This window comes from Poecile atricapillus, chromosome 1 (assembly GCF_030490865.1).
Source record: "Poecile atricapillus isolate bPoeAtr1 chromosome 1, bPoeAtr1.hap1, whole genome shotgun sequence".
In the NCBI taxonomy this organism is placed as follows: Eukaryota; Metazoa; Chordata; class Aves; order Passeriformes; family Paridae; genus Poecile; species Poecile atricapillus.
The window spans coordinates 69,805,321-69,827,743 of record NC_081249.1 but is presented as its reverse complement, the minus strand read 5'-3'; the positions used below and the strand labels follow the sequence as shown (position 1 = coordinate 69,827,743).

The window sequence follows — 22,423 nt, the reverse complement described above, 5'->3', positions numbered from 1 at the left end:
TGGGGTAAAAGTGATAAAGCCACTCTTTGGAAGCAAACAATCAATACCTGCACTGTTTAAACTTTTCTAAAAGTCAAAAGTACCGTCAGTGTAATGCTGCAGCCCACAGATGATTAACATGTACTGAAACATTTTCTTCTTTTAGAGATAAAGGTAACCAAAGAGGTGGTTTCATCTATGAATGCAATTTCAATAAACTGCTCTCAGACAACTTTAAAAACCCCAAACCAATGACAAAATGAAAACAAAAAACCAAACCCACAAATGCAAACCAATGGAACAAGCCAGGATGTCCTACCCAGCTTCAAGCTGTTGTTCCAGAAGAATACAGATCTGTGGATCTTATCTGCCAGCCCTATGCAGATGTCACAGACTGTGGTGGGGGATCTGAAGTGGCCCCAAATCTCTATGTGGCTACCACCACCTGAACGTCACCTAAGGAGATGCAATCTGATTTTGACTGAATTCTGAAAAAACACGTGATTTAACCATTCCTTAAAAGTCACCATTTCTAGGCAATGAAAGGCTACAGATGCAGTCATCACAACTCCCAATATGGCAGGGTCTGAACTGTTTGTGAAACCTCAGGTTTATTTACCTGCATTACAAAAGAAGAGTGGATTCCAAGTGAAGACTGATCCCAGATCATCCATGGATACTGTAACCAGCTACAGCTTGTATTTCTGATGCTGAACTCCAGTCCCCTGTCAGTCTCTCATATGATAATGCTGTAAATAATCCCATTTTTCTTTCCTTCTCTGTTCCCTCCCACAAGGCAGCGATCTAAGAAATCCCTTGGGTAACTTGGACACATATTTTGTGGCATGGTACACATTTATTTTTAAGGGAGAAGAAGTCCAGGAAGAACAGTATTTAAAACTTCCTTCTCTTCCGCCTCAGAGACCACAGACTTACCAAAAACTACTCCTAGAGAAGCACACTACCCAAAACAAGGCTGCCACCCTATGATTTCCCTAACAACACATGGAATAAGATACTTAATGCAGTGAATTTAAACACACTTCTCTGCCCAGGGCCCAGGGCAGTTAGCTCAATATAGCAAGTTCCACATGGTTTGGTTTTTTTTTTTTGTCTGAAAACATTATAAAGTACAAAAGGCAGCTGACTGTCCATCTAGGTTCCACAAAGGATACAGTATGTATCTTTAGAGAACATAACTTTATTTAATAGAAGTTTTTTGCTCCAATATACAAAATAAGGGACTGCAATCCCAATTAACATTTACATAGTTACACAGCAAATAAATTCCACCATTTACAACAACAGACAACTTTCCCACACTCCTCAATGTATTACAGTCAAGAAAAAAACCCTATAATGTTTTACATACCAATCAGATATATTTCATATTTCTTTCTCTTTTAATTCTGTTTTAAGTTGCAGTTTCTGACATCAGTTTCATTAAGAACTTACAATTATTTCAGCTGCGCTAAAAGAAAAATGAAACATATAATTTGGAATACTATCTCAAAACCCCTATACAAAATAAAAGTCAGTATCTTATAAAAATACATAGCAGGAGTAAAACCAGTGAAACAACAAAAAACGTTTTGAATTTTGTTAAGGTATAAAACATTTATCAACTAGCCTCAGCTTTTAACTACATTAAAATAAAAGAAATAAAAAGAAAAAAATAAGAAAAAAATTAAGAAAAAATACAAAAAGACCAAACAAATTAGCAAAGGTAATATGACTGTTCTTTTGCAATACTGTATCTTTAGTATGCAAAGGACTTCATCCTTCTAACATGCACCATTATCCAACTGATTTACCCCTTTAACCCTTTTTCTATCGAAAGCCAAAAATAGATGTTAACATTATTTCAATCCTTTCAGAAAAATCCAATCACATTTTTCTGCACCTCCCACAATATTTAGGCTTTACTTTACAGTGCTGGTAGTTTAATCACGATACATAATCTTCTATAAAAGAATTTTAGCCAAACCAAGGCGTTAGAAACTCTGCATCTTACAAAAGCGATTTGTTATAGTATGACAGTTGCTAAATAGCCCAATTTATTTAGTGACCCTGTTAAAGATTTGTTCAACTGAGTGAATAGGTGAAGTCATTTCCTGAGCTAAAAGATACAGGTAAGTAAATAGGCAGTTATAGCAGCAGACAGGAGACATTCTTTTTAAAAGTAGTAACAGCATCAGTAAAATAACCTTAGAAAATTACAGTAATGTAAAAATCACTAGCTGACAAGGGAGTGACAAGGACATCCAAGACCTGATTGCCATAATCTGGAATGCACATCCAATGACCTTCCAGAAATTACATTCAGCTACTGTCAGACAATATACTCCTAAGAATGTCAAACAATTCACATTTCTTACAGATCAGGTGTTTTGTCAAGATGTAATTCTTAATGCTGTTTCATAAACCCAAAGCAAGGTAAAACTGCTTAGTTTCAAAAATTTCCACTATACAGCACTTAAATATTATTACTTTTACAGGAATGTGGTATCTTCAGTCTCATGAAATTCCAAACCTATTTCTTATTACTCAGACTTAATTTAATGTTTAACATAAGTTGATCTGCTTTTAGGAGAGGAAATAATAGTCTTAAAATTGTTTCCTTCGATCCAAATCACTCTAATTTGCCTAGAGGATGAACCATTAACAAATCATCAAAGTACTTCAAAGACCAGTAAACCACCACTGCACCAACATTTTCTTATGATTTAAGTCTTTTACAAAATAGTTTGATCACTTTTTTTCACCCATTAATGGGAAGAATAGATTCTGACTTAATTAAACAAAGTACCTGAGTTAGATACCAGTTCCTCCAGTAGGAAATCTCTCTTCAGTGTTACGAATTTTTTTCAGATATTGTAGGCATTGGTTTTGTAATTTTTATTGTCTCTCCTTGAATATTTAAACATAATTAGTTCAAATGGAAATGAATATATAAAATTTCCAATACTTGTTAGAATAAAGGACAGTACACAAGATCCTAAATTACAATGATCTATAAATAAAAATAAACTATTACAAACCAAATCTTTCCCCATACGGAGATTAAAAGCCATAATCTTGACTGATTGTTCCCGATCACACATTATAAATAATGTAAGCTTCTCCAGAGAAGCAAAGCATCCTTGCCTCCCTGACACCAGTTTACACCTTCAGTTAAACCACTTCCATCAAGAAGGCAATTGAGTTGGGCCCAGACATAACTTCTTACTCACACGTTAACCCTCCAGTCCTGAATCTTTCCAACTAACTTCACAGGGAATCCTTAACTTTTATACACAACGTCTGTATAAAATACAGATTTCTAACGCTCCTAACTGCACCGATCTGGCAGCGCAGTAGAACCTGATTCAAAGGCCACTGAAGTCCATGGAAGGCTTCAAGGGGCTTTGAACCAGGACCACAGAGATGGTATTCCCCAAAGGAAAGCTCCTGCAAGAGTGGCTGGTATCTCTTTTTGTTTATGGGATGCAGTGGAGATGTGCAGTCAGCATACCTGAGCAAATAAAATGAAAATGATACAAAAGTTTTAAGAACCCCAAACTCTTTACTTAGTTGTGTGCAAACTGTGCTATTGCCCCTAGAGCTCCCTGCTTTCCTTCTCTTCAGTGCTTGCTCCATTCCAGGATAGAGAAGATGTGAAACACAAAAATCTCTCTTCATTATAGCTCTCCCTCAGTCCCGAGACTGATAGAAGAGGATGTAACCGGACTCAGAGTTCTTTGAGATGTCTGATGTCAACCCGTAGAATTCTTCAATAGCTTGTGCATCAATTTTCTGCACGTAAAAACACAAAAAATTGAAGTAGGAATGTCTTGTGTAATATACACATAAAATTAGGTTCCACTCTAGAAGTTACTGTCAAACCAAATTCACTTTCAGACAATTACATAAAATAAAAAAATCCAAATAATTCTTAAAGTTGTTATGTTTCAGCTTCCCCTCAGCCATCAACTGCACAGAGGGTAGGAGCTATGTATGTTTTAAACAATGGTGAAAGACAGTGGTCATAAACAAAAGAGGTTCTTTTAAGTATAAAAGCCTAAATGCAATTCAAAGTGTGCACAGCTCTGCACACACAATTATTGCTTTTTAGACTGGGGTTGAAGCCTCTTTTCATCAACAGTCATGGTACAACAGTCATTTTACTTTAAATAATCATATTCACAAGGGGGGTACATGTGCTCTGGTTGGGCTTACCTCAACAATATCATCATCAAAAAGCAACCAAAAATCATGACTCTTCACTATTGCAATATAATGTCCTCTGTTAGGGCCACTGTAAAATAAAATGAGGAAAGAACATAAACCATAACACACATATATATGATGATGCATTCCCTTTAATTGTACTTCTTGTAGAAAAGCAATATTTAAAAGTAATTAAAATGGCTTCCACTACAATTTCTGTTTGAACGTGTCTTGCCTTTTTTTTTTACTCTCTACTTACATCATCCTTATAATACAGTCTTATTTATTAAGCTAAATAAAGGATTATAATTTCAAATAAAGAATGAGCAGCACAGGCACTGAAAATATAAATGAAATCTGAGACAGAGAAGTGAAATCAAGAAAGCATTCTGATATTTCATTGAGACAGAACAGATCCCAAACTATTTCTGATCTTCAGAAAGAAAAAAGCCTGTAGAGCTGCTGCTCAACTGCAGTCTCTTTATCTGATCCACTGTAAACAGAAATTGAATTAAGCTGGCAGCTTAGGAGTCTCAAGAAGCCCAGCAATGAGAAGGGCTCCTAATTAAAACTGTTACAATGCTTAGCCTCCTCAGTTATGGCAGACAAGAAATTTCTCCACAAATGTGCCAGAAAAAAAAAACAACCCACCATAACTTTTGGAGTGTCTTATTTCTCATCAGGTTTCAAGTAAGGAAACAGTACAATTTCTGAAACAGCTGCCCCTTACAACTGAAAGTGTACAACTAAGTCAAAGTAGTTCTGGACCTGCCTGAACTGGCTAGCAGCACTCCTCTGTTTTTGTACCCAGCTCAGGGAGGGAAGGTTGCCATGTCTGTTATCACCAGATCACCAACATCATGAAAACAGGGGCCACCTCCTGCCCAAGGCTCTGAGAACAGAGAAGTTCCCAAGACTGCAGCTTCAATGAAGAAATGGCAGAATGGCCAGAAAGAATTTCCCTTATAATCCAGAACAAGAGTGTCCCAGAAAACTATGACACAAAGGCTTATTTTCCAAAATTGCCCAATTTGAGATCTATTTATCTTAACTCTACTCTTTAGACACTGTGAGAATACTAAATAAGTAGAGCAAATTGCCCAAAGAGAAAGTGAAATCAGGATTCCTAGTTATAAAACTGTGCAACCTAATCTAATGTCAAAGTTTTGAGTTCTGCTTTGAGTCTTAGTATTTGACCTCACAACATAAATTATTCTGTGATTCTAGATGTCAAATTGTAATTTTCAATTTTGGGGCTTTACCTACTCGATAAGCACTTTATAGAACAACCTGGTTTTATGCCTTGAAGCCACAAGAACATTTGTTGAATATAGCAAAAACAAATATAAATTCAACAGTCCTATTTTGAAAGCAATGAAACAAAGTAATCCACAAAACTCATAATATATGGATGTATTTCAGAAAATGTTGCTCAAGCCATTTCCTAAAGGAAATGCTTTATAAATGAATCTTTCTATAAAGCTTTCCTTTCTAAGAAACCTTTTTTTCCTTAGAAACTGTTTTTAAATATTATTATATGATATTGTGCATTTTGTGTTGGGCTTCTTTAAAACATAGTGAAGTTCATATAAAGATCTGTAATGTGAAATTTTTCACAATTATCTGTCAAAGCAACAAGGCCATAATTTCTGTCAGGACTGGTAGTTTCTCCCCACAACACTTTTTTTTTCCTAAAAACGTTTTCCTTTTAAGAGGTCTTTAAATGCTATTGATTTATTTTATACTGCATGCTTTGTGTTGCTCTTTTAAACACAGTTATGATTATAAAAAAATCCCTTGCTTAAAACAGAGTTTTTACCTTCCACAATGAACTACCACAGCAACAAGGTCATACATTCTGTCAGGATTGGTGGCATCTCCTGAGGTGTTAAATAAACGAAGCTCTAAAGGAAAAACTACTCTATAAGAGAGTTTTGTGTATCGATGCAGCTGATCCATGTACTTAAATCTCTTCAAATGGAGAGCTAGAATCATAGGCAGCTTTTTTACTTTCATCCTGAAAAAGAGAACAAACCCAAAAAACCAACAGTATTTCCAATATCCATCAAAACGTTCAGTCGGTATCAACAAACAAGAAACTTGTTTTACTAACATCTTTAAAAACCTTTGCAAAGACTAAAAGAACCAAAATAATAATCTGTTTTAAAGTATTTTGTGTTAATAAACTAAAGGGAGATTTTTAACTGAGAGAACTGAAGATGTATTTATTGAAAACAATAAGATACAGTTTATAAAAAAAGTTGTGATGAACTCAAGTGATGATTTAGACAAAGATCACAAAGCACAGAATTCAATTTTCAAGTATATCTACCCATAGGTTTCTAGAGTTCCCAAAAGCAAAATCTAGATCCCACTTGATCTACCCAGTGCAGGTATTGCAACAGAGATATTTTAGAGGTCCTGTTCCAGCTGAATTTCCCAGTAAACCAGCCAAGTCAAACAAGCTCTTTAAAATAAGCTTTGTAACACCACTTTGTCACAAAAGTATTATTCCAAGTTTTCCTAGCCATCAACTTCCAAGCCATTCATTTGAAATTTCCAAGGGACACAAATATAGCCCACTGTTATCCACCTACCTCCTTCTATCCAAAGAAGATAAGGCTGTACTCTGGCATAATAATTTTGCACAAATGTTGCAGCAGTGTTTTACGGAACTCAAAGCCAGAACGTGACCTAGTTTTACTGAGGGCTCAATAGCCCTTGTCCCTAGCAAGAGGTATTGAGATCTCACATCAGTGCCTACAAATCCTCCTCAGGCAACCATAGCTGGCCAGGCAGCAAACACAGACTTCCAAATTCTTGGGCAATAAATTTGCCCGTCCTCAAAGAACAACCAAAGCAGAGCGCTCTGCTTCTTGGCACAGCCAAGTGCCTTAGATCAGCACAGTGCTGATTTTTCAAACTTTCAGCCCCAAAAGGCAGCTCAAAAGTCTCTGCAATACAGGCCAGATTTCAGACATGTCTTTTAAGACCATACCTTCAGAATGTCAGGAAATCTGTAAAAGACAACGCTTTTTCAAGAGATAGGTGGACCGTGGACAAATTCCTTGCTAACTCATCTGCTCACAAGGAAAGTAGGAAATTAAAACAGCTGGAGCAGGGCAGAAAGATGACAGAAGGAGCTATCTTTTTAGGGAGAGTTACATTTTTATTATATTATGGCTATAATTTTTGCTCTCTTTTCAAAACAAAGTCCTTTTCCTATAATGTAACTGTGTTTGGTAAGAGAAGCTCTTTCAATGGTGAAGAAATTTGGTAGCTGAGTAGTCCCCATCACAGATAAACTGTTTTATAGAGATGGAAGAAAAATATAGTATATATGTAGGGAAACTGAACTTATGCCCCACGTGAAACCCAAAATACAAACAATCAAAGCTGTGTTTTGCCGATACGCAAGAGCCTACATTACAGGTTTATGTCAATCCAGTTTATACTGGTCAGGGATCACACTGCCTCCCACACAGAAAAAGAGCTCAGGCAACAAAAAACAGGCCAGGCCTGGATTCACAACCTCTACCAGACACCAATTAGTAAGCTCAGGCAATGTGTGCTGGCAGACTTGGCAGACGAGATATGCAAAAGCTGTGTGTGTGATCTGTGGTAAAGCAAATAACCAGCAGCAGTGGTATAACCAGTAGAGCACGTCAGAGTTCCCACTCCTTCAGCCAAATACTTTCTCAGATAATAAATAACCACGCAGTACACAAACTGACAGGTTTTTCAAAGGTGTAAACAAGACTGGCATTATTAGGCAGACAAGAATTGTTTTTAAACAAACATGATGATTTTCAGGCTTCCACAGAGCTTCTGATGATTTTCAGGAGCGCTGCCAAGCAGTTTAGCACAACTAATCAAACATGTTTAAGAAATCAGAAATGCAGTTAACAACACCAGTTACAAAAAGTGCTATCAAACTGATTCTTTCAGCAACTGGAAAAGTTATTTTACTTCCAAAACAAAACTTAGTTTAAAAAGTCACATGCAATCAATGACTTTTCATCATTGCCAATTATCTTTGATTAGTCACTGACAGTTTGTTTTAACTTGGCTTTTTAACTTATTTTTGGTCTTAAGACTATTCATTTTCTCATTTGTAAAATAAATAATGATCAAAGGAGTCCCAAAACGCTTTACATGGATTCCCACTACTCATGGAAAGAGACACATTGAATTCTAGCAAGGGGAATGAAGGCAAGTTACATTTAAGTGGAAGAGTAGAAAAATTAAGGGGAAAAGGGCGTTCTCTCAGTACACACACACAAACACACAAAAGAAATACCAGAGTATTTTCATTCAATGCATGGGTTATTTTTCTCGTTTCCTAACTGTGATGTACCTTTTATGCGCCTCTTGCTTACTGCGACATTCTTCACAGTAATACTTGTATTCACTGCACAGAGTTTCTGTGTTGCTGAAACCCCTGAGTAAAAAAAGAAAGCTTTAAATACTAGTTTTTTATATGAAATATCCATATAAATGTACAGTATCAATATAAATGTATACACTTAAATCTACATTTAGTTTTATTTCCTGCTTTCTGGGTAACAAGTAAAGACAAGCCACAAAAAATTCAGATTTTTGTGCCTACCTTAAACAGTGAGTGATTGAAGTATTCTGTTCCACATCAACTGAGAGGTCTAGGAAGTCTTCATCTTTGCTGCTTACCTGCATGAAAAGAAGACCCAATGGAACACAGTTAAAACAAATAATACTAATTTACCTCTGTTTTTCAGTACCACTTTTTTTTCAATGCAAAGATGCATTGACAGAATGCATCTTTTATCCTATAACATCCTTTAAAAAATATTTTCAAGTGGCCTTTCTATTTCAGAGATTTGCTGAATTTTCTGATTTTTTTTCAGAAAGGGTGAAGTGAGGGTGAGTCTCTGGTTGTAGATAATGCCAGCTGTCATTATGCTCTGATTTCAGATCAACGACAGTAATGCCAAGTTTCTCCTACACTTCAGATTTTTCAAAAGAACGGAATCACTGTGATTCTTCTGCTTAGTACTCCCACTTCTGTTCTTCTCTGACTCCCTTGAACTGAGAGTTACGTATTTGCATGTCACAGTGTACCTAATGAACAGCATGAATACTTTGAAGCCTCTTCCTGGCTAGATTCATACTCTTAAAGGAACAGCAGACAGTAAATTTGGCAAATGAGAGCTTGGGGCTTGGTCTGACAGAGGCAGAACAGTAGCCAATTCACAAAAATATAAGAGTAACAAGAAAGTAAAACAGAACATTCTAGAAGCAGAAAATAAATTCCACCACAAATCCTGACAAATGATGAAAAAATCCACAGCTGCCCTGAAAGCCAACTATGTTATTGAAGTTTTAAAAAAAACATTAATGCGCAACTTTAACTTTTGCCTGCTAGTGCATCCTCTCTATATCTAAAGATACTCAGTGTCACTCATGACAATGTCCTCTGCCTAGACACAGAAGTAAATGCTTTCAAAAAAGATACCTGGCTGCAGTTTCTTGACTGAATGCAGGAAAAGTGAAATGGCTACAGGGAAATAACATAAGTCGATCTTTTAAACATATGAGATTTATTTTCCCTTTCCAACTCAGAATAAAAAAAAAAAAAGTGGAAAGTTGTTCTCTGATAATCAAGAGACAAGAATCACACAGCTCCTAAGGGCAGTGTACATGGAGGAAAAGAAAAAAAAGCAGATGGCCAAGACAACTATATTTGAGAATTAATACCACAGGGCAAATCCAAACACTCATGAAATTAAGTTGAAAGCTTCTATTAATACCTGTGAGAGGACTGGGCTCCCACTGCTCTGTTCCTAGTCTTGCCAGGAGTTAAATGTGCATGTCAAAAAATGCCATTATGTCAGTACACATAACTTCTACTGCAATGTTCAGATGCTCAAGTGTAATGTTTCTGCTTTTAGAGAGAGCACAGAACACATATGGAAAACTTACAAAACGTTTAAAGTGGGGAAAAAAAAAAAGACACCTGCATCTTCACTGTGCTGCACATTTCCTGCATTCAGGGATGTATTATGGTTTAGTTGTGTGGACAATTCTTCAAAATATCCCCTCACAAATCACTCTTGGAATTATCAGACCTCCATTTATAACTCTAAGAACTCTGGTGGAAATCATTGTAACTGGGGATTAAGAAAAAAAATCAGCTCTAGAAAATACTCTGCTGCTGCCATCTTCAGCAAGGACATCTGGAATTAGGGAGTCATGTGATTGGTGTTATTCAGAAATGCAATTAGATAATGCTTCCTCTTTTGGTCTAATCAAAGAAAATTACGTGAAACAATACAGATTTCACAAGCAGCTTTATCCCACACGGAAGCTGTAAGGGTATAGAGGATATGGAGAGGAGGGAAGGGATGTGCTCTACTTGGTTAAAAAGAGATCGGTACTGAAAACAGAAGTTCACAAAAGGACAATTTCCATTCTCTGTGATAATATGGCCTTAGAATACCTCACTCAGGTTATCATGAAGAACCATTAAAGGTTTTATCACAAGAAGAGCCAAGTGAATTTTTTTCCATTTATATAGGTGATTTATAAACTATTACTCTTAATTTTTAAGTTTCTTTGAGCCTTAGTATTTGAACAGATTTTTCAACATGAACTCATACAGTTTTAATTTGTAAAAAAAAATAATTTAAAAGCCACTCTGGAGTCTTACAAGCCTTCTCCCCTCTTTTTGTAAAGGTTCTGTTTCAAATAAACATCACTAAGCTCCTTAGATTACAATCAGCAATACCATATATTTCAATCATTTATAGAATGAAAAAAAGATGAGCACAATCAGAAAACCTCATCACTTGCAGAATTGAGCCCTGATGTGTTCAAAAAGCTGTCTGAGTGCTCCTAACAGGAACATCTGAGTAATAGTGAGGAATCTGGATGTTCCAGTGTTCTGGCTGAAGAGGATGGTGTGCTGTTCTCACGTCAAGGACACAATCTGCACCCACACAGCTCAGCTGTACTCTGATGACCGAAGCTGCACAGAACACAGAGCTCAGAAGGCTGACACAGAATCCCTTATTGCTTACAGTTGGGAATTTCACTAGCAATCTGAGTCTGCTCGCTGGCAAAAGAGCTCTCGCAGCTATAGACTGCCATGTGTGCTAAAACAGAAAGCACTTTTAAAAGAAGCTGAAATAAAGTGTGTGATTTATCTTGGTTTAAAAAAAAAAGAGAAATGAAAATCGGATATAGCTAAAGGCTTTATAGTACTCATGAGAGAAAACACTGGGATTTTCCTTATTGCCTTCTCTCAGTCCAAAGCAGAATTGAACCAAAGAATTTCATGCCTTGTAGAGTCATTTGAACCCAAGAGTAAGACCATCATCTGGAGATTGATATGGTGGTTTTGATAATTTCCTCTATTTCTCTGTAGAAGTACTGGCCACATGTAGCTGTTTGAAATTTAATCTTAATGAAGCCAATTCCAATACTTTCTGGTTTACTGTTATTCTTCCTTAAACTATGAGAGAAATCTGTAAAACCAATTGACTTCTAGCTGATTTCTATAAATTAGCCATATAATTTACATTCACTTCACCATTCTGCCTCTGTCGAGGGAGGGTGAAAGCATTATAAAGAGAAATCACATTAAAAACATGTAAAGACAACTTACAATACTTTTGTAACATATTCATTTAACAAAATGGCTTGATTCACAACACAAATCTTTGTTAAAGAATCATATCCATGTTCCTTATACTCCAAAGTCCATTCTTAAACCGAGGGTACATCTTTAGCCAGTTCAATTTTTTTCATTAAGATTGGCTAATGAAACAGTGCATCTGGAAAGATGCTCTTCTCCACAACCAGGACAACTAAAATCAGAATAAAATTTTGCTCATTTTAGGAACACTGAAGAGGTTTGTCCAATTAAAAGAAAATGACTGCCACTTTGAGCAAAGATATATGCTATGATTTATATTTAAATATGCAATAAATTTCCAATTTAAATTAAAAATATACTGAGGTTGTTATCTTGTCATTAAGAAGCAGTAATTCATCCACTATTTCTTATAATCTTGTAGATTAGGTATTTCCAAGTATTCCTAACATTTTAACTTGTATTTCTGAACACACAAAGAATCCAAATGCCAAAAGCTTCTAATAAACATCAAAACAATCATAGATATACTCAGAATTTTTGGAAATAAGACACTATTCATAGTAATATTTCCCACTGAATATGTTCAAATGTGTTTCTAAATGTTCATTTTCAGGTCACTGTGTTTTAGACACAAGCTGATATACTAAAAAGAATATTTCCAAATTACTTTGATTATTTTCTTGTTCAGCAACAGCTGAATATTACTATTAGCTATAGTTAATAGAAAAAAAAACCAAACCTGAGCAGTGTTACTAGAATTCTCAAAATTGTGACAGGCCTGATAGCTAATAAAATATGCTGGCAAAGAGCATATCAATGTTTTAAAATTGCATTAAGGATGGTACCTAGATCAAAATCCTGACAGCAGTAATTCATAATGCCACATGAGGAAAGGTAATGATGCCATTTGTGTCAAAAGACTTAGACTAAACTTACGTTTCAAGAAAAAAAACAAAACAAAAAAAAACCCCACAGCCCAAGAACTAGAAGAGAAACACTTGACAGTTGCAAAGAAATACTTATTAGGGAGGGGATATCTGCTAGAAAACAAAAAAAGATAGCATGGACTCAGCACCTAAATTACTCATAGTCTGCAGTTACATTATACATGACATTATGAAGTTCTATTCTTTGAAATAAAAGAGTCGGGTATTTCTAGAAGACTGAGAAAATTACATGTGAAATATACAGATTTGATTAATTCCTCCTTTCCAGCGTCATGCTGACATATCTGCATTACCTATTTAAATTGAAGAAAATTGGTATGAAGAGTTATACAAAAACCAAGTCATTTAGCTTTTTTGCAATTTCTAAGAAATAGATCATGACAGAATTACTGTAATTTTTAAATTGTGCTGCTTTTACTCTATCTCAAGCTGGTAAAATCCAATTTTAAGTTTTTATGAAATACATTCTTTGTCTTATTGTAGAACTTCTCAAAAAATATTTTAGTACAGCATACTCAGAGTTTATTTCTCGGGGTATAGTATTAGAAGAATTCCTGTGGACACATTTAGGAAAGGATTACTTTTCATGAACATGAAGGTATGTTTTTTGAGAATCTCCATCTACTATCAACGTGCCAAAAGCCAACCATCTTGATTTCTTGGTATCTTGATTACAATGGCTTTAAATTTAAAAACTAGGAATCCATGGAAACTGATTCATAATACTTATTTATGAGATGTATCACTAACAATTCACTGACAATTGAGTTATTAAGACATTAAATTTGAGAAGAACCTCACACCCTCAAATCACAGACTATATTTTGGTTAAGAATACACCACTTTAGTATTTTCTGATCTAAATTTTGAAGGTGATTATGATCGCACTGACAAAAAATCCAATTGATTTTCCTAACTCTGATCAAATGTCTCTTCCTACAGTTCATGCATCAGCTGCTGAAATGTTTTCACTAACGAAGAAAAAACGCAACAGCATGCTGCTCTGAAACACAGCAGAATTCTCGTTTACAAAGCACATGAAAACTCACAGTTTCACAGGTAAGACATCTGGTTTCATTAGTTAATGTTCCCTGAAAGATTTCATGCACCCAGGTGGGGTCTGGTGGGCTGTTGTTTTCGCTGTCCACGTTGCCGTTAGGCAGGCGCCCGTTCTGCTTCTCTTGTTTTCTCTCCTCTTGCAAGATGTCCGCGATTGTATTTAAAAGATAGTTTAGGAACTCGTGTGCATCCTGCTGCATGTAGTTATCAAAAAGTTCTGCGAGATAAAACAGGTTTATGAATGGGTCAGTTAGTGCTATACTACAGAAAGGTTTTTAAGGGAGTCAGATTTCAAAACCACTCCTTTGTTTCACATCTTGAGTCATTCACGGCAATACAACACCGACCTAAAAATGCCTACTTGATAAACTAAGCCAAAAAAAATAGGGGGTGGAAAGAAGGGACAGCAAGTCAGCTTGCACTGACAGAAATCACTCAGCTGATCGGATTTACCTGAAAATTGAACCATACTGCAAGAAAACCAGGGCAAAATTCAAGGGCCTAAACACAGGTGTATGTGGAGTGCCACCTGAACTGGTAGAGGTCATTCTGCCCAGCCTCCAGATGCCACTAGATCTCCTAGAGGGGCTATGCTATTTCTGCCAAGCTTAGCTCAATGTCTTGGGTAACACAGATTTAGTAATAGTTCTTTTCTCTCTGACCAGGAACTTCTAAGAGGAAATTTACCTGCCTATTCTATATCCCCAGCTAATATCATACAAGGCTTTTAATGTGCAATTACTTCACTTTGCTGGCAGTCCAAGAATATTCTAAGAGACAGGTCTTCAATGTGCAGGAGCGAAGAAATTAATGAAAAAGATACTCAGTGAAGTTCAAGTTTTGAAATGCATGGAGGGACTCCAGAGAAGCTTTACAGATGGCATCTGGGAATAAACTTCAAATAAGAAAAAAAAGTCCAGGGTTATTAGCTAAGTAGGGAAACCTGGTGCTAATCTAGCTCATTTGGAGAGGTTAAGTAGTTCAATAGGTCAGGCAAGAGTATGAACCACGTAGTTTGTTTAATTAACTACTCCACTATTTTTGAGACAAAGGAGTTGAATCTACCCAATTGCAAGGTCTTTACTTAATCAAGTAAATCAAGGCAGAACATGAGCTACAAGTCTCTTGAGGTAAAAGACTTCAGAGGTTCTTCACAGTGTAGTATCACAAGCCTGCCAAGACTATGTGCCCAGTCAGTAATAAGCATTAACTACACCCAAGTGAAAGCTACAGATTGTTCATTTTAGAATTAGAAGAAATTCATGCAAATGTAGCAGTATACCTCCAGCTGACTTCAAGCCAGCAGTTGCTTCCCAGGCAATTAAATTTTAAGGTCATCAATGGAAAAACATAGAATTTCTTGGGTTAGAAGGGATCTTAAAGATCACTGAATTCCAACTCCCCTGCTCTGGACAAGGACCCCTTCCAACAAGACCAAGTTGTTCAAACCCTGTCCAACCTGGCTTTGGACACTTCCAGGGATGGGGCATCCACAGCTTCTCTGTGCAACCTGTTCCAGTGCCTCACCACCACCACAGTTGAGAATTTCTTCCTAATATCCAACCTAAACCTGCCCTCTGTCAGTTTAAAGCCATTCCCCCTTGTCCTGTCCCTACACACCCTTGTGAAAAGCCCCTCTCCAGCACAGAGATGTATAATATATGCATTTTGTATTCAGACACTGCAAACAAAGATGGAGCAGCAGCTTTGTAGTCTGGAATACATGAAGACTGTGTCCTCAGTTATCACTTGTATAGCTGGATACTGACTGAAGAGACTCTAGATTGATGTAGCACACCTACCAGTTTTTTAAACAAGCTCTTCTTTAAGGCTCAAAATTATATATCTTTACAATAAGCACTTAATAGCATGTATGATACCCATGTAATTGCAGCCTGAATGACAATATTTATTTGTACAAAAGGTGAGAGTATCATCATTAAAAGAGATCCAAAAAGAGAAAGGTTGAACTTCCACATCTAACTTCTCTACTGAAGGTTTTCTGACTGCCCTGAAATATAGATTTTCAGTGGCATGACATAATTGAACATTACAAAGACCACTTTCTATAATGAACTTAATGGCTCCTGTGGTTTGCTTTCTGCTTTCCATCTGAATGATTCTCTGCATTTGTTATAACAAACTGTTTCTATAAATGTATCAAACACAAGCACACTTACTCAAGTATACCTGCCAAAGAAGGGAATGAGTTTTCTACTCTGCACTAGCAAGAGATTGTACAGCACCCAAGAGCTTTTTTTTAACAGTATCATTACAACTCATGGGATGAATATGCTGGAAGAGCTAGGAACGCCATCATAATATTTTATTTCTTGTTTTCACTACAGATAGTCACCATAGCATTGAAACACTTTTTCAGTCTACATCCATAGTCTTGGAAAGACTGCAACAGCATGAACATATCTATTGCAGCAGTGTTAAGTATGGTACCTCATACAGTTTATTTAAATAAAGTAATTACTTCTTAAGGAAAAAAAGTTGTATTTTTATAAAAATGCATCCAAATTGAGTAGCAGATTACAAGGCTTCATTTATACTTTAACATCAAAAAGACTTCTAAAACATTCTGACCAATTAGCCCTGCAGATAAGAAACAGGAAATGAGAAAAATCTCTAGAAATCTCTTGAAAATTAGGATAATGATGACATTTAAAACCAATTTGCCAAAACTACTTTAAGTAGTTTTTAAGCGGTTTTAAAAGTAGGTCAAGTTTCATATTGCATAAATTCAAAATCAATTTTAAAAAGTGGGGGGTTTTAATCTAGGCTCTTAAGAGCAAGTCTTCCCACAGACTCAGTTTGGAAGACTGATTCCTCCATTCAAAAAATATTTTTTTTTAAAACAAACAACGAAGGTTTTACAGTATTAAAAATTTTAAACTCCCGGAGAAACAAAACTAGCAAGCAATTTCATAAGCAGCCAGTGACACTATGACAATACACTTTAGCTCTATATGAAGAGAGAGAGACAAGGATTCTCTCTCAAAACTGCTCCAGGGTTACACCCTTGTTCTGAGGCTACCTCTTATTTATACTACAACACCAAGTGTACTTTCTGTATAGGCAGTTTACAGAGCATAAATATATTCCACTACATCCACTTCAGAATTAAATCATAATTGCTATAATTATTACACAAGAAAAAAAATTACCATTTTCTTTTCGTAATCTTGTTATGAATTTCTTGGGAGGTATTACTCCAACTTTTTTCTTCTGGGTGGCTATACTGTGGAAGAGATCAGCTAAGCATGTAAGGAGATTCTCTTTTTTTCTCGGCTGACTCTTGTATGCTAAGACTTTGTCTCGAAATGGTCGACAAAAATAAAGTGCCTGGAGAACTGAATTGCAGTAGCACGTATTCCCAAACTACAAAATAAGAGAGAGATATGTGAGTTTGCATTCTATTACTGTAGAGAAGTAAAATTAATTACAAGGTATAAGACAGTGCATGAGCAGGGGCCAACTTTCTGCAAGTCATTTCTTCCTGACTTTAAGGCAGAAAAACGCATTGATGTTGCACAAAGAACTACCAAGTACACTGTATGTAAATGCATGAAAAACCTAGGTTAATTTGAACAATACTATTTAATTTTGTCTCACTCAAAATTTAACTTATTGGTAATATTTTACATCTATTTGGGTCAAAATGTTCAAAAAATACCCCCAGTGTCACAACTCCCAAAATATGCTCAGGTAAAAATATCTGTCTACCACACATCAGTCAGGACAGCAATGAACATGCACAGCATGACCTTGTTCTGTGAAGAAATTCAGAGGAAAAATGGAGAGCATCTCACACACTTCAGGAATTAGATTCTTCAAATCTCAATAGCTGTCATCGAAGTCTGAAATAACTACTTTAACCTGCTCCTACATTTTCAGTTCTCGTTCCAGGGTGACAAGATTCATTCAAGGAAACTCCTGAATGCCAATGTGACATGGCCTGCTTAGGATCCAGAGCTATGGCAGTTGGTAGCTTGAAATCAATGTTGCAGGGAAAAGAGAACACAACTGGGATAATATGAAAGCTAAAACCTAAGGCATCATGTGCACACTTTGAAGGACACAAGCCACTGGACTGAAAGAGGAAAGCAGAATCACCAAGAAAAGCATCCATAACCCACTTTGTGCCAGAAACACGCCAGGTGGGACACTCCAGATGTCCCCCTTCCTCAGACTCCTTTAGGCACCTGAGGTCACTGACACTGTCTCCAGCTCACCCCAACACTGCAAATATCCCCATCACACCTGGGAAGGCATTGTGAGCCATCAGACGATACACCCACCCTAATTTTATGCTGCCCTCCTCCAGTGAAACCTATTATCCAACACTGAAAATGTGGGAAAAATCTTCATGAGGCCCTCAGCCAGTAATCCAACCTTTCAGCTGCAGTCATGCAACGTGCAAATTGAAGCATGCACCTACTACACACATTCTGCAAAACGTGGAAGTAACATTCAGATTTATGTTGCACAGAGATAGCAGCACACAGAGATAGCAAACTCTGAGAATATCATTTTGATGCGGAGACTTACAGAGCAAAGACTGCCTTTAGAGATATTTTAAGAGCAGGATCATTCAATAGAGAAAAAGAACTAAAAGCTTTCACATCTTAGGAGTAACAGGGAAGTAGCTACTTTTTGCTCTCTCCCAATTAAGGCAAACAAGAGCACAATGCAATTTAATTACAAAACTTAAAAATTAATTACTTTCCTCTATTTTAAACTAATGAATTACAAAGAGCTACTTTCTAAATAACCACGACACACTAAGAGAATAAGTAAGAAACATATTTTAAAAAATATTAAGATGTCATTAAGGTATCCATATTAAAAACTGATGAATTCATCCATTATTTCTCTTTATTTAAGCTAGGAAAATGCTTATATTAGCTTCTTTGTGGTCCAAATCTGCAAATAAGTCAATGAAAAAGGAAAACTGGGGCTTTTTACCTTAAAGGAAGTTGGTGGAATCCCACAGTAGCTTCTGTCAAAACATTTAATATTGTAAGCTAACTATTTCTGAGTTTGTAATTAGAAACAGCCATAAAAAGAGAACTACATGAAAGCGTTAAGAAACTTCTTAAAATTTAATTAAATTGGAAAACTGCTAAAATTTCTACAGCAAGTGTCAAAAGATGAAAAGCAAGCAAATTAGAATTTTCATAAGATTCTAGTTTTAAAAAGGAGCAGTCTGATGATAAATTAATTAGAATGGCAATCATGCAGTGAGACTAACAAAATATGAAGACCTCAGAACACTGAACAAAATTTAGATTAATTTAATATGAATGTATGTTAACCTACATGCCTGTGAGTATGAAATAAAAGCAACCAGATTAAGTTCATAGAAGGCTTTCTCCAACCAGATTCAGAAACACAGCAGGCAATAGAAGAATGTTTGAAAGCAAACTCCTGAAGAAAATTTAATTAGCTCACATTTGTTTTATCACTAAAGCATCGGTCTTTATCACTTTAAAACTCAAAATCTTTTTAAAATAAATGCTTCCAATCATTAAAACAATTAAAATGGCACCTGTACTAAACAACAAGTGGGAAATGTTTGGAGGTTTCTAGACTATGCAAATACTCAATTTGATAAACGAACAAATGCTGGTCTTCCCACTATTATTACTTCAGTTCCCATCTTTATAGAAGCACCCAACACCTTGCTCCAGTCTCCCCATGCTCCCAAGAGATCCCTTCTTCCTCCCCACCTCAGCCAGCACTGCCCAGAGACACAACACCTGGGAGTGAAAGCCCTGCAACGTACAACTTCATGCTTGTCCAGCCTGCCTCAGAACAGCAGTAGAAAATGTAAGAAAGACCTTGTTGGAACCATCTTATGCTGTGCATGACTAAGAGATGTAAAAAAAAAAAAAAAAAAAAAAAAAAAAATCCACTTTTTTTTTTTATCAGTTCATACTGTTTTTCTTCTCTAAATTCTGAGAAATCAGATTGTTTCCTTTCACAAAAATACTGCATTCGCTATTTTTTACACACACACACACCCCTGAAAGCAAGGTTACAACACCCAAACCTATGTGGAAAAATGAGACAGTAGGCAGAAAAAACATCACTGTGCAATAAAAACTCTGCACACCCACAAACACTTATAGTCCTATACCTTACTCTTCTGATGCACATACAACTGGGAAGAAATGTGGCTGTTGAACACCATCCAACAAAGAGATTTACAAGAACTTAGATCTGTTTGGAATACTGTCTTTGAGCAGCTCTGGGGTTCCTCCCAGCTCTGATGCACTGGCAGCTCAAACAACTTTTCATTGTTGCAATGGGCCATTCCAGTGAATAAGATTTCTCCTAAACACCTGGATCCACTGCAGGAGACTGAATAACCAAACCTTCTGCTCTAGAGATCTGGTGAACTGCTGAAGAGTTTCCAGAGCAGCTGAGATTAAAAATCTTATTTCATCCTCACTGGATAAAATGTGAAGCACATAGATTTGAACAGTCTACATTACTGCACTGAAGAGGGAAAGCAGAGTGATCAGCAGACTTGATGTTCCTGGTTGTCCATATGCATGGGACATCACACTCCTAACGCTTTCATCTTACCACATATCCTACATATTTCCTGCTGATTTAGTGAAAGATATTGATCCTTCAAGTCTAAGCTGAATTTTCCATTCCCGTCAACCATCTGGTCTTCCATATGTTTCCCACAACTGCCCTTTCTTTTACCTCTCAAATTGCTCTTTCAGCACATCCTCTGAACAATCCCTAGATTCTACAACAAAGCTGGAAAAGAGGTAAGACAGTGCTTTTGCCTCCTCCTCTTTTATGCCACCTCTGGATCAATTGTCAAACCTCTATTTCAAGATTGTCATCTTTATTTAAAAAGATTTTCTCTATTCCAGACACTTCAAATGGCCACTTATCACACAGTTAAAAGAAAGCTACTGACTACCACATTATTTCCCTTTTTCCCATTACTCTGGAGAAAGTTAGGACAAACAAATCAATAAACAAATTAGAAAAACTTAGCAGTAAATGTTAATGAGTCTCTAGGAGCTTCATTTCTTGCAATTGCTACAAAAAAATTAGAGAAATCAATGAAGGAAAAAATTGTGATTTCTACTGCTTCTCAATCTAATAGTACTAATTTATTATGTAATTATCTAGTATTTCATTTCATTATCTTTATCTCTATCATTCTTTCTAGTCATTGGCCACAGTTTGTTACTTTCACTTTTCCTGGCAGATTTACAAGTTTATTACACATTTATGGTGTATATGTGCTGTGTTAGTAAACACAACCTGCAGAACACATCTGAAAACCATTCAAGCATCAACGTGACTGAATTTCCTTAGCCAAGCACTGTACCTGAAAACCAGCACCAGTGTGCCATAAATGTAATGAGATCCCATTTTATTATTTGTTACAATTTTAGCCCATAAAATTTTATTGTTTTCAGCTAAAATAAGCAAAATTCCTGTAGTAGACAGAAAATTAAAAGCACTCTGATATATTGTAGCTGCCTGTCTCCTATGTGTATGGTTGAGGGCAATGACAGATAGCCCCTCAAATTTCTACTTCCTATTGAGTACAAAAAGCCAGAATTTGTTTATCTTCATGACATATAAGGAAGATTATAAGATTATATAAGGTCCTTTATCGAACCTTCTCTTACGGGTACAAAACTATATAAAACTTCAAGATTAGGTGTACAATACAATTTCACTGTTAAGTCTTAAATCCTCTCTGGACTTGGATGAGAAATTAGGAAAAAAGTAACAGATTTGCAAAAACCAAATTTGCCATTGGAGAACTGGAAAGCCTAAGCTCAGCTGCAGAACTACATGTATTAACAGTGGAACTCTTGTATTCCCTCTTCCAAGAGAAATAGCATGGCATTCGGAGGCTATTTCAGCTTTTGTGAGAAAGGAAAAGAAACCACTTGAATTTAAGTGGTGGTGCTGTGAGATGCATGGAAGTCAGCTCATCAGTGTTTACTGACTCCACAGTGCATGCTCAGATTGCAGACTCTTGAAACCTCTCTAGGTCCATGCTAAGCACCTGGAGGTAGAGACATGTTACAGGACAACATTTAAATGATCAGTTTCATTAAGAAAAGCAAGACAATAGCTCTTGTTAAATCAACCTGCTTTACCTATGTCACTTCTGAAGCCAAATAAAGAGAATAATTTAATTTTTCACATCAGTATAACGCAATTTCTAACAAGATATATTTTTCATCAGTAATATCAGAAATAAAAGTTTAAAACACTGAATTATTGATTTAAACAATCCAATATATTTTTTTCTGCTTTGCTCTTGGGGTTGTATTTTTTTTTTTATCTTAATATAAATAGCAGATATAAATACTTCATAGGATCATATCTTTCACAAGTTTTTCTTTTCTTTTAATGTATTTATTTTACCTTATTGGCATATTATGAACAACAAGCTACATATTTTAAATACGCATCTTTATAACATACACATTTTAATAACATTAAAGTGATGTAAAAATTACCCTACAACTAATAAAATTAAATGAAAGTATTCAATAGAGAGCCCATTTCAACAATTTAGTAGCATATTTTAACA

At 36.1% G+C, this 22,423-nt stretch overlaps 1 protein-coding gene across 1 annotated transcript in view; it reads right to left on the bottom strand.

The window, feature by feature from the left end:
- Nucleotides 1-1,160: 1,160 nt before the first annotated feature.
- Nucleotides 1,161-22,423, bottom strand: part of USP12 (ubiquitin specific peptidase 12) — a 32,609-nt gene continuing 11,346 nt past the window's right edge. Inside the window, exons 3-9 of the mRNA XM_058829275.1 lie at nt 17,001-17,214; nt 13,818-14,044; nt 8,798-8,874; nt 8,546-8,629; nt 6,008-6,205; nt 4,198-4,276; nt 1,161-3,774 (exon numbers count right to left, since the gene is read on the bottom strand). Of these exons, the coding sequence (XP_058685258.1) occupies nt 3,673-3,774; nt 4,198-4,276; nt 6,008-6,205; nt 8,546-8,629; nt 8,798-8,874; nt 13,818-14,044; nt 17,001-17,214 (981 nt within the window). The 3' untranslated portion in view covers nt 1,161-3,672. The remainder of the gene's footprint in view (nt 3,775-4,197; nt 4,277-6,007; nt 6,206-8,545; nt 8,630-8,797; nt 8,875-13,817; nt 14,045-17,000; nt 17,215-22,423) is intronic.